Source organism: Procambarus clarkii, chromosome 28 (genome assembly GCF_040958095.1).
Source record: "Procambarus clarkii isolate CNS0578487 chromosome 28, FALCON_Pclarkii_2.0, whole genome shotgun sequence".
Taxonomy (NCBI): domain Eukaryota; kingdom Metazoa; phylum Arthropoda; class Malacostraca; order Decapoda; family Cambaridae; genus Procambarus; species Procambarus clarkii.
Window position 1 is genome coordinate 26,853,311 of NC_091177.1, and position 13,252 is coordinate 26,866,562.

The following is a 13,252-nucleotide window of genomic DNA, read 5'->3' on the forward strand; positions in this document are numbered from 1 at the left end:
AAGGTTCTTCAGATCCTTTGTTATCCACTTTGGATCATTAGTATTCAATCTATTAAATTTATATGGTATACTACGTTCCTGGGCTTCGCTTAGAATATTTTTAAATAGGTTATATTTTGAGTCCCCATCGTAAACCCCTTTTACATCACCTATCGCTGGGTTCACGTCTAGCTCCAATACCGCCCCACACCCCATACCCAAGACTTTCCAATCTATTTGACCCAATAAATTTCTTAAGTTATTGAAATTAGCTTTTCGAAAATCAGGTACTTTAACATAATTTTCTCCTACAGATCTATTCAATTCTGTGCTAAATCTGATTTCTTTATGATCACTCTTCCCTAGCTCACTCCCTATTTCCATGTCCTTAATTTGTGTTTCTCTGTTAGTTAACACTAAATCTAAAATATTATTTTCCCGCGTTGGTTCCTTTATGTGTTGCGTAAGAAAGCAATCGTCAATTAATTCTAGAAAATCTTCTGCTTCATTATTCCCTGTTTTATTCAACCAGTTTATTCCACTAAAATTAAAGTCACCCATGACACAAATACTGTTTGATCTAGATGCTCTAGATATTTCATCCCATAGATGCTTTGCTTCCATTCTGTCTAAATTTGGTGGCCTATATATAACTCCTATTATAATGTTATTTGCTTTTTCGTTTAATTCTATCCAAATAGTTTCTGTATGTGGCTCAGTTTTGATTCCCTCTTTGAGACTTCATTTCAAATTGTCCCTAACATATATGGCTACTCCCCCTCCTCGTCTAATATATCTATATCTATCTGTGTGAAATAGTTTAAATCCATTTATTTGATATTCAGCTAATAGTTCTCTATTTTCTACATTCATCCACGTTTCGGTAAGTGCAATTATATCTATTTTTTTCTGTGTAGACAAGAGCATTTAAATCGTTTTTATTTCTTAGACTTCTAGTGTTAGTGTAATATACTCTAAGTGAATTGTTATTTTGAGGCTCTTCTCTTTTCCTGATCATTTTGTCAATTTTTTTCTCCCACAAACACATACTTTTATTACCTCCTTCCTTCAAATCGATTCCCATACCACAATCTACTAACAGTTTAAACCCAAACAAACGCCTCTAACCACTGGTTCCAACGAGTTCGCAACAACAACCCCAGCTCTCGATAGATGCACCCCATCGCGAGCATACATTTCATTTCTTCCATAGAAGTGTTCCCAGTTGTCTATGAAAGATATTGCATTTGATTTGCAATATCTTTCCAACCGGCAATTTACACCAAGTGCCCTCGACATCCATTCATTTTTCTCGGTGGTACCCATGTAGAAGTTTGCAAACATCCAAGATCAAGAAGAAGGACAGAGTTTATCGTGATCCGGCCTGTACTCCTCTTGACATACCAGAAAACATTCTTAGGAAACTACTCCAAGGTTGTACTAAAGAGGCACCCTTCTTGAGCCCGGATGGGCACATGTATAAGCAAGTAGATGGGGTTGCCATGGGTTCTCCCTTAGGTGTCCTGTTTGCGAACCTCTACATGGGTACCATCGAACAAAAGGTCTTAGTCGACATGAACTTGAAACCGGCCATATACTGCAGGTATGTTGACGACACTTTTACACATGTACCTGATGTCAGACATCTGCAGGAGCTGAAGGAGGCATTTGAGAGGAATTCTGTGTTGCGTTTCACTTACGAGATGGAGAAGGATGGGACGCTGCCGTTTCTAGATGTAACAGTCATGGAAAGGAGCAGAGGTTTCCACACTGCAGTCTACACTAAGGAAACAAACATAGGAATGTGCCTAAATGCCAACAGTGATTGCCCAGACAGGTACAAGAGGAGTGGTGTTAACGCTTATGTCGACCGTGCTCTCAGCCACAGCTCAGGATGGAAGCAAGTCGATGAAGAACTCTGTAGGGTAAGGCAGGTCCTAGTCAACAACGGCTTCTCCAATGGTTTCGTTGAAGACATCATAAGAAGGAAGGTGAAACGCCATGCAACCTCTGAAGAGACAACTAACACAACACCTATACCTTCTATTAGACTATTTTACAGGAACTTCTTTTCCACAGCTCAAAAACGAAGGAAAGGGTCCTGAAAGATATTGTTAATAGAAACGTTATCCCAACAGACAAACATCAGTAGGTACAACTAACGATTTACTATAAAACCAAAAAAACGGCCAGCCTACTCGTGAGAAACTCTCCCAGACACAAAGCAGAACGCTTTAAAAGAGACCAACGTCGTCTATGCTTTCAAATGCCCACTTGGGGACTGTCAGCCTCAAAGAACTCAGTATATAGGCAAGACAACAATAGCATCTCTTTCCAGGCGATTAACGATGCATAAGCAACAGGGCTCCATTAAGGAACATATAATCTCTTCCCACAACCAGACCATCACCAGAGAAATCTTAGCAAACAAAACAGAAATTATCGATAGATACAGCGACAGCAGGTGGCTTGACATCTGCGAGGCACTACACATCAAGAAGTCAACACCAGCAATCAACAGCCAATTAATGCACAACTATATTCTACCCACTTCAAGACTCCGCTCCAATATAGAAGCATCATGAAATATGGGCCAATAGGCCCTCTGCAGTTACTTCCATTCTTACCTTCAATTTTCCCAATTAATATCCATTGTTTCATGTTCTGTCCTGTGTTGAAACTTTTGTTCACCTCATCCAAAACTGTTGTAACATATCACCTCACCTAAAATGCGGGTATAAAATAAAATGAAAGCTGTTTAAATCATACCATAGTAAGAACTCTGTTTAGTGTTTGTAGGTTATAGTTGTGTGTGTAAACTAAAAGTCTTTGAAAATTTAATAAGTTATTACGAAACGCGTTCAAGTGTCGCGTCAGACTAGAAATAAAAATGAATTTTGAAATATTGAGAAAATTCGTGTTGGAATTATTAATCTTACTTTTTCGGTCATATTTAATAATAATATATATATATGTATAATAATAATAATAATAATAATAATAATATTACTTTTGAGCGGTTGTGGCGAGTTGATCGAGGGTTTCAGGTCTGGGTGGGTACTTGGGCATGGTGAGATAAGCAGTGAGGTTGCCCCTGTAGACGGTGCCCACCACCAGCGTGAACAACAGCCACGTTGTCAGCAGTAGCCGGGTTGAATTACTGGTAGGCAGGTGCTTGCTGGTGCCCTGGCCGAGCAGTGATCCCACCGCTATCTCAGCCGCATCTCCCAAGGACATTCCTCTGCCGTATTCTTCTCCTCGTTGAGGACGTGTGATCTGAGTATGTGTATTTAGAGAATAATCTAAATACCACATAGAGAAATATAGAACATAGAGAAGAATTGTCTAATAAAGAATGAAAATTAAATCAATCACTAAGTCATATACATTTACTTGCTTCCCGGGTTGTTGTTTTCGTTAAATTATCATACTCCTAATTCTCTTATGATATTGTCTTATTGTGTATTTCCCGAAAGGAAGAATTTATTCGCTATTACTCTTGTTCAACATCTTGATTCTGGTTCTGGTTTAAACCGTCAACATCTTGAATGATGTCTGCCACCACATAGATATTCGCCTATGATCCCAAGGAGCGTCTTGTTAATTTGGTTGCAATCTTTTAACTGAATGTTTTGATAGAAACACTCCTTAAGATTTGAGACGAGTACCTAGTATAGGCATACATGCCAAAACAAGTGCCAGAAAGCTGGAATTTAGTATCTTGAATGATCCACACCAGAGGTAATTAAAACCTATGCCGAGCATAAAATAATGTGTAAAATCGTATAAAAAGGTGTGTTTAAAACCAAACATATCTTTGTCAACAGCGCGTTTTGCTACACCACATTGGATAGAGATACTAATAAATTCCTATCTTCAGACTCCAAACACATCATCAATTTTAACCAAGCAGTAGTTACATTTTTATAATACTATTGTTAATAACTGTTAAACAAATATTAGAAATACAATTGATAATACTAATCACTTAGAGCCTGCCTGTAAAGTGGATGAGCTCATCATCAAACATAAAGTCACTTAAGCACAAGAGGAGCTGACCACAGTAACGAATACCATTTTGCTTATGAGTGTTTCGTTGTTGTTGTGCTTTTTGCACTGGTTTTAGTCATTTGTTTTAATAACATTATATTTGTCGGGGATATAGATGGACAATGTTCACTAGAGAGTCCCATTCTTCCCCTGTTTTTTTAATCATTGTAGTCAAAGGGGCATTTGCCATTTAATGCAGCCGCTCTGGTTGGTTGCATGATGAGTTTGATGCGCAAGGCTTCATTTGCTTCATATTTTAGTAAGTAATGCAATATTGGCGCCTTTACATCTGTTCCAGAGAGATGACACTCTTTAACTATTGGGGGGTTATTACTTGCCATCAGTACTTGTAGCGAAGTCTGAGTCGGTGTATCGCTACTGCAATGTATATGGATAGCTTTTTGCAATCCTTGAAAGAGGAGTACCCAGTGGCTTGTTCGTACCACCCCTCCGTGGTGTTGCCTTGTCGTGGTGAGGGGCTCACATACACCTCGCTGGGACCGGTGAGGGCTGCATTTGCCCCCTCTCCTGCCCCTCTTTGGGTGGTGTATGTGCAGAAGGGAATCACGTAGGGGCCTTGTGAGCCATCGGACCGCCAGCTGGAGAGGTCGCCCGTGAGGTACCCCCCCCCCTGAGTGGATGGCTGGGTGTCCAGGCTGGGGCGATAGGAGAATGGGGTTTTAGCACCAGTGTGGGAGAATGGACGATGTAGTAGGACTCCCCTGTTGAAAAGGCGAAGCATCGCTGGAGACGATACACCTTTCCTGCATTGGCTAGCCTGCATTCGGCCTCCCTGGCTGCCCTGGTAGGTGGTATCTCTTGGTTCCAGGCCCCAAACTATTAAAAGGGCTGCAGAATGGATGAAGACACGACCTCTCTTACCCCAGGCTCATAGGGTGGGCGACCAGGCTCCTGGGTCAGACTGTGCTGGAAGATCGGGCTCTGTATCCCCCACGACAGACTACTGCCCCACTCCCCTCCCTACTCCCCTTCCTCCCCTGTGGTAGGGTTGAGCTCCAAGCCCCCCAGTGGTGACCGCCTCGTCCCCTAGCACGGCTCCGTCTCTCATTGTGACTACTGCGCCTTATGATTCCCCTCTCTGTAGGGGTTCTCATTGCCGTCCCCGCCAAGGCCTCTCTCGCATGCTCCTTTCCCATACTAATTCGTACCATGCTTTGTTTGGTCCTGCTAAATGGACCAAGTACTTTGACCTCCATCATTTAGAGTCTACTCCTCCTGACGATTTCTCCCTCCATAGACACCTTGTTGCTTCAGTAGATGCCTCTGTTACTTTTAACCCAATCCGTCTCGGTACGCCTGTCGTTGCTACTGCTTCTCAGGATGCAGCTACCCGCTTGGCTGCTTTGCCCTGCATTGGGAAGACCCCTGTTCGGGTCTCCAAGAATGCTCAGTTAAATTTTAACTGTTCTGGCACTGTTCTCCTCCCACACCATGTTGCAACCGGCATTAGGAACCTCAAGGATTGCCACGAGGATATTACTCATATCCTTGAAGCCCACGGTAATTCTGTTCTCCAGGTGGAAACGTTCAGTGGACCCCTCGTGCCGTCGCTGTCTACCCCTTTGGGTTGTGAAGATTACCTTTGATGTTCGGACACTTCCACCCTCTGTTATTGTTGCTGGTGCCAGATGCTCCGTTCAGGAGTACATCCCCTCTCCTCGGCTTTGTAATAAATGCTGAAAGTTCGGACATGGCCCTCAGATACTCCAGTACTCTCTCTCTTTGCCCCATGTGTGGGGACGAAGGTCACTCTAAGTTGGAGTGTACTTCTCCCCAGGCTCGCTGCCTCAATTGCAGTGAGGCCCGCCCTACCTTCTCCCACACGTGTATACATTACAAATTTGAGGCAGCCGTCCTCATCATGAAGCACCAGGAACGTTTGTCTTTTCCTGAGGCGAGGCGCCATGTTCGCCATCTCCCCCCTTTCACTTGTGTCTCTTATGGTCGCGTGTTGCGCTCTTCCTCTCCTCGCCCTTCTCCCCTTCCTCGGTCTCACATCCATTTCCAGGCCTTAGACTCGGACACGACCACCGCCTCCTCCCCTGTTCCTTTACGTTCTGTTCCAACGGGTCTTCCTCCTGGTTCTCAGTCTGGTTTCCCTTCTTCCTACCTACCCCATCTTCCATGTTTCCTGTGTCTTCTTTCTCATCTCCCTCCAATCCTCCTTCCCATCCTTCTTCCCCATCTCTTAGCTCTCCACGTCGACTGTCTGTACGGGCTGTTGTCCATCACTCTCCCAGTGATCATCTTGTTGTTCACTCTCATTCTTCTTCTCCCGTTGAGACGTTCGAGCCTGTTGCCTAATACGTCGTTGCTGGAACGCCTGTCTCTTTGAATCAGAAGTGAAAGCCTGGCTCATCTCCTTCCTCCTCCCCAGCGGGTAGAAAGGCTTCGCTTTCTTCCTCGCCCCCCACCTCTGACACTCTCGCTCCATCCCTTCCAGTTTCAGTGGTCGAGCCCCCTGTTCCTGCAATTGAGGTTTCATTGGAGGAGAGACAAATCTAGATTATGTGCTTCTTTTCCAATGTGTAGGATTTCAGTGATGAGTTGTATATTATCTCTGTGCTGGCTAGATAACAATGCCTGAAGCGAAGATTTAGAGTATGTCTGCTTCCCTCTCGGTTGCTGCCCTTGCTGAGGTGTGTATCCCGGTTTCTGCCCCCTCCTCCTGTTGTCCTTGACCCTCGGTTGTCTCCTTCTCCATCTCCGGACCCTGCTCATCCACCTCTGTCCTCCCACTCCCTTCCCTCCATCCTTACTCAGTTTACCCATGCCCCCTAACCTTGACTTCGCTGATCCTGATCCTGAGCACCTTTTAACATGCTGTTTTCCTTTGTACCCTTTGTTTCTTCATTGTTCTCTGTTGCTGTTCTTTCTCTTTTGTCGATTTTTTTTCAATATAATATTCGTGGATATAAAGCCAATTTCCAGGAACTCCAACTTCTGATTTAATAGTTTTCCCCTCTTTGTATCTGTCTCCAGGAGCCGATGCTTGGTGCTCGTCCTGGTCACTTCCGTGGCTATTCCTTTCTCCCCCCCCCCCTGAGTTCTGACAAATGTTCTGAAAAACACTTGAGGTCGCCTTCTTGAACCTTTCGTCCTCTCTTTTACCCTGTTTCTTCTTAATTCTGGTGAGACCACTCCTTTGGACTCTCAAACTCGCACCCTTTCCTGTCTTGATCTTTCTCCCTGCTCGTCATCTCTTTACTTGGATTTCTCGTGGCGAGTTCTTGATGACATCCATGGCAATGACCATTTCCCCATCCTTGTTACCTTTTTCTCTTTTCACCCCCCCCCCCCCTCTCTTTCCCTAGATGGTAGTTTGACAAGGCAGTCGGGAATCTCTTTACCCTCCGAGCTACACTATTCGACCTCTCAATTATGCCTCTCCCTCGCGCTCTCCTTCTTTTTCATGACACCATTTTGACGCTGCTCTCCAGTCTAATCCTCACTCTACCTCTCGGAGCACGCGGAAGTGCGTTCCCTAGTGGACTGTGCCCGGACTGTCTGTTGTAAGCATGCAGCTTGGAAGAGACACCACCGCCGGCAGACGGCTGATTCTTTTCTTGTATTTCGGAAGACGAGTGCAGTGGCCCGTAAGACCATCCATATGGCTAAAAGTGAGTGTTGAAAGTCTTAAGTTTCCACTATTACGTCCGAAACTCCAACTTTCATCTGATAGCTCTGGTTCTCATCTTCCTCAGCCTTTCCTTCTTCGTAAGCCTGTTTTGAATTTCATCCTTTAGATTTCCGTACCCATCTCAGACTACCCTATAACGATCCCATCTCTCTCTCTGAACTTCAGTCTGCCCTGGCCCTCTGTGGTTCTATGGCAGCGGGCTCAGATGACATTCCTGTTCACATGTTCCTGTGAAGCGATATGTGTTTGCTATCTTTGATTGATTATTGCGGTGGTTCCAACATGTTTTGCTGTTATGGTAGCTATTCTTCGTTTGATCCTATTTTCTAAGGCTGGTTAGTAGGTTTTCATTTATAGAGTATATCACTACGTCCAAATAGGTGCTCCTAGCATTGTTCTTAGAGCATCATTTTGTTACACTTTGAATTTCCCCCTGATTCGACCCTGGATTCTTAATTGGCTCTGCCAGGGAACCAGGCTCATTAGAGTTCTGTTTTATATCCAGGCAGGGTCCATTCACTTAGTATATTGGTAGTGATAGGCTCTAACTGTTAGGGATTATGTGTGGGTTCTTGATTAATTAAATTATAGAACATTAATTGATAGGTTAGTTTATGTAGGAGAGATAATTAAATAACAATATAAGACTTATATTCAAGGGACCTGTATCCTTGATTTTGTTGATGATCCCGTCTTCCCTGCCAGGCGTAGGAATAACCTTGTTGCTCACAGGTCTGGTATTCCCTGTGTTAATTGAATATTAATATAATATAAAGCTAGATGTTAACTATACTTAGAACTGTTAAAGTAGCAAGTAAATATTTGTCTTGAAAGACTAGTAATGATTGCTACTGTACGATCGGTTTAGTATACATCAGGCAGCGGCCACATAGAGGAGCAAAGGGAGCTGCAAGATCTTCTCTGCTGTGATCCCACCTGGACTGGTCATGTGATCTGGGGCCGTTTGTTTATATATTTCCCCCTCCTCCTCTCTTCTCTCTCCTTGTTCTGTGACTACCAAGTTAATAACAATAAACTGAAAATTCATAACCTAGAAAAACAGCAAAATATTGCCTAAATCGTTGATTTTCAAGTACCATATTCTAGAATTACTGTGCCATTTGTTAGATTCTTAGGGCATTTCTTTATGTCCTATAAATCAGTGTTATGAGCCCCACGTGTTACCTCTGGGGTGGCTTAGGGTGATCATGTGTTGTTGATATTATTACCAGTGGGTGTTCTTTCCTTTACGGCAAGTAGACCTTATCACTAAGTTGTTGTTTGTAATCCTTGTCTCCTGTCTATGTAGATTCAAGGAGTTAACGTAAGATTGAGGTGGCACGGTATTTAACTGAGAGGAAGGAGGTTAATACGGGTATTATTGATTTGGCCAAGTTGTTCGAATACTACTAGTTGGTAGGCAAAATGACCAGTAAAAATAACTATATTCGCCATGGTAACAAACCTTATACCCACAGCCAGTCTAGACCAGCCCAATCTTACCCTGTAACTGTTTCAACAACTCTTTCAGAAAGAACTAACCAGGTTAAATTGTCTAACCCCATGGCACCTAAGGGTGAACCACGGAGAAACTCTGGTAGTAATGTCACTTCTCCCCAAAGATCCTGTTGCCATTGTAAATGTTCAAACCACACCACTAGCTGATGTTGACAACTGTACCCAGAAAAAAGGGCAAATGCTCTTGTTGTGACTCAGGGTTGAGGACTTCTCAAGGGTTAAAGAGTAAGACCCCCAACCCAAAGTGGTTGAGCCTGCTTACTCCATTCTTGTCTAAAGGGAAACTTTTAAACTGGGAGGGTTCTTCCAAGAAGGACGTGGTGATCTTCTGAGACTCCGGTACCATCCAGATTTTAATTTTAGAGAGTGCAGTGCAAGGTGCCCACGCTCTCGACACTGGAGAGGAAGTACTGGTCGAGGGTGTCACACGTGATATACGACCAGTACCCCTCTGTAAGGTAACCCAGGAATCTGATTTCCACAATCAGTGTTTGTACAGTCGGAGTCACCTCTTACTTACCTTTCCCAAATGTTGATATATAATATTGGGTAATGATTTAGCAGGGGATAAGTTAGGGGACTCCAGACTGCCTATTATGTTGCTTACCCCTAAGGTTTCCATGGAACTACCCGTCACATAGGATAATGTTGTATACCCTTACTGTGCATTAACCAGGTCTATTGGTCTTAAATGTAAGGGCAGCCTTGCAGTTGCCAAAATGGTAAATCCCGAGGCCATGAGGAACTTTCCGAGTGGTGAAAGCTAAGTGGATCTTTGAGGATACTTTCATGGTAAGAATCGATGATGAGGCCGAGGTTATTGTGAAGAGCCTACCATCACCTACCGAGAGAACATGGTTGGGACTCTGCCAATGGCATCTGAACGAGGCATGGGAGCCACTTTGAGTGAACTGCAGAAGGCTGACCTTAGTTTTGCAGAATGTCATGATGTAGCTCTCTTAAAAGAAGATATAGTGGATGCAGTGACTGATCCTATTACAAGGATCAGATTTTGATGAGAAAATGGAGATCGCAGAGTTCTTCCTTGTCAAATGAGTGGGAGGTAGTACACCAGGTAATGGTGCCTACATGCTATAGAGAGAAGGTTTTGGCAGCTGCTCATGATGATCCTATGGGGGACATCAAGGTATTAACATTACTTACCATAAAATCTTTAAACATTTCTATTGGCCCAAGATGAAAAGCAATATGGCAAAATATTTTAATTCTTGTGTCCTGTGTCAACTTATTGGAAAACCAAACCAGACACCACCTAAAGCTTCTCTAAGGCCTACTGTAGTGCTGGAGGAACCATTTTCGCATGTGGTAATGGACTGTGTTGGTCCATTACCTAGGACTAAGGCTGGTAACATTTACTTGATACCCATGATGTGTATCACGACCTGTTACCCCGAGGCTTTTTCTGTAAGGAAAATCCGAGCAAATATTGTTGTTGCTCGTATGTTGCAATTTTTCTCCACTTTTGGACCTGCCTTGGGTCGTTCAAACTGACAATGACACTAACTTTAAATGTGATACTTTTGGTCAATTCAGTAAGGACAAAGGAATAACTTGCAAGGTTTCTAGCCCATATCATCCGCAGAGTCAGCAAGTAATTGAGCGACTTTGAAACAGATGCTTAAGACATAATGTGAACACTCCAACAGGGCTTGGAAAGAGAACTTGCCATATGTTTTGTTTGCTACTCGAGAGGGGTTAGAGTTCACTGGGTTGTTCTCATTTTGAGTTAGTCTTTGGCCATAAGGTCCATGGAACCTTACAAATGTTACAGGAGGACCTGCTAGGTAACGTAACATTAACCAAAGGTTCGGCTTTCTTTGCACAACGCCACCAGAGACTCAGTGACTGTAAGGCGGCTGCATCAAAACATCTCGAAGACCCAAGATAGCATGAAAGAACGGCACAATGCTAAGGCTAAGTTGAGGGTATTTCAGCCTGGTGACCCTCTCCTGGTATTAATGCCTTTATTGGGGAGCACTATGTCTCACAAATATGGAGATCCCTATAAAGTGACAGAAAAGGTTGGGGACCTCAAGTACAAAGGCACTCGGACAAACATAACCAGGTGATGATTGTGCACTTGAACATTCTGAAGAGGTTCTAGGGTCCCATGCCAGTCGTTCTACAAATATTTCCTTTTCCAGAGGGAGGGGGATAATTGTTCTGGGGACCCAATTAATCCTATTTTCAATCATTCTAGTTCTGCGAATGCTGTGGAGGAGAGGCTGTCCCATTTACAGATGTTTCAGTGTGAAGAGGTGCAGTCGTTACTTAAGGGGGGCATCTGGGTCCAAAAATGCAAAAATGATAACTCGTTCGATTTCAATCAAACTTTTTTGACAAGTTCTTTATAAAAAGTGTTTCATCTGGTCCACGTTTCAGCATCGTAGCATAAATAGGAAGGGAGAAAAAAAATATTGAAGTACTTGTGAAAATTATGCCAAAATGGTCAAAATCGATTATCAATCGAAGTGTCAACTGAAATCATAGCTATGGCTCTTTGCTATCACAATAGCATATATTAAACAAATATTATAATTAGTTTAATTGGAAAAAAAATTGTATTTTTTTTTTCAATTTTTTTTTTTTATTTTTTTTTCGGGCGATTTGCATCAAACTTACACACCTGACTGTAAGTAAGCCTATCTGTAAGGATGCCAATTTTGGAGAATATTGGTTGATGTCAACCTCAGCCACAGATTTTAGAACCTTAGACTTTATTCATTTCTGTTTTTTTTTTTCAATTGACACAAAACGTTTACAAAACTGATTCATTTTTTATTAAATTTACATGAAACTTACACAGTACATGTGGAGGGCATGTCTCTACATTTGCGTGTTTTCATTTTTCTCTAAGTTTATTTATTGATTTTATAATAGCAATAAACATGCCATATTTGCATAATTTTTTTGGGGAACTTTGAACATTTGTATTAGGAAAACTAAAGATGTTTTGGAAATTCGAAAGCACACAATTCTTTATTATATGCTAATGTGTCAGAAAAGTGTCACAGAATAATTATATCTGAAACGTGTGTTCTGAAGTGTAGACTTGAAAATATGTAAAAAACGTTGAAAAAACAAAAACAAAAAATCTCCCTTTCTATTTACGCTGCAGTACTGAATCTTGGGACAATTTCAGCACTTTTCATATACAACTAGTCAAATAATATTGGTTGACATTGAACAACTTTTCCAACACCAACCTAATCGCTCCTACCGGGTTGTCTATACGTCATAGCTGATGTGCTATCCCGGTTACCTGAGTAGTGTACATCAGAGCCACAGGACACCACAATCCAACTGTCATGTTTAATTTTATTTTTAGATTCCTAGCGCCTTTGCCTTTGATGACCACAAAGTCGCCTGCATAGTTAAGCAGTTTGACTTTCGGTAACTCGAGCTTCGTAAATTGTTCCATGAGACAGTGGAAGAGGAAGGGACCTAGTATTCCTCCCTGTTGAGTCCCATTTTCGAGCCTCTTTGAGGAGGATGTTTTTCCTTTAAATCTGACTTTAGCTTCTCTGGTGAGCAGACTTTCTTTGACAAAGACAAGAGCATGTCCTTTGATTTCTTTATCCACCAGGCAGCACAGTGTAGCTGGAGCATTGGCTAGTTCAAAGGCTTTTTCTAGTTCCAGAAAAATAAGGATTCCTGATTTGTCTTTTATTTGATCCAGACGGGAGGTAAAGGAGTCTGTGGTTCACACACCTTTTCTGTAAGAATTTTTTTTTGTGCAGTGGCTTTCCATTCACTTTGATTAAGAACCATTCTTTCCACAGTTTTGGCCAGACAACTGCTTATTGACATGGGTCTAGGATTTTCTGGTTCTATGGGTTTTGGAATGGAATTATAATTGAATTGTTCCAAGAGAGGGGGTTGAGTTCTTGTCACACATACTCTATTTATGAGATTCAAGAAGGCTTCTTCACCCTTTTCTCCTAGCTTGGCCAGCATGTTGTAAGTGGTTTTCTTCTCACCTGGAGCAGTTTTTAAATTTTATTTGTAGCTCTTCTGAGTTCT

General features: G+C 42.4%; 1 protein-coding gene across 1 annotated transcript in view; it reads right to left on the minus strand.

Annotated features, from left to right (window-relative positions):
* LOC123755102 (ionotropic receptor 93a-like) overlaps positions 1–13,252 on the minus strand; it is a 158,574-nt gene that overhangs the window by 126,703 nt on the left and 18,619 nt on the right. Inside the window, exon 4 of the mRNA XM_069332691.1 lies at positions 2,990–3,255. Coding sequence (XP_069188792.1) covers positions 2,990–3,255 — 266 coding nt within the window. The remainder of the gene's footprint in view (positions 1–2,989; positions 3,256–13,252) is intronic.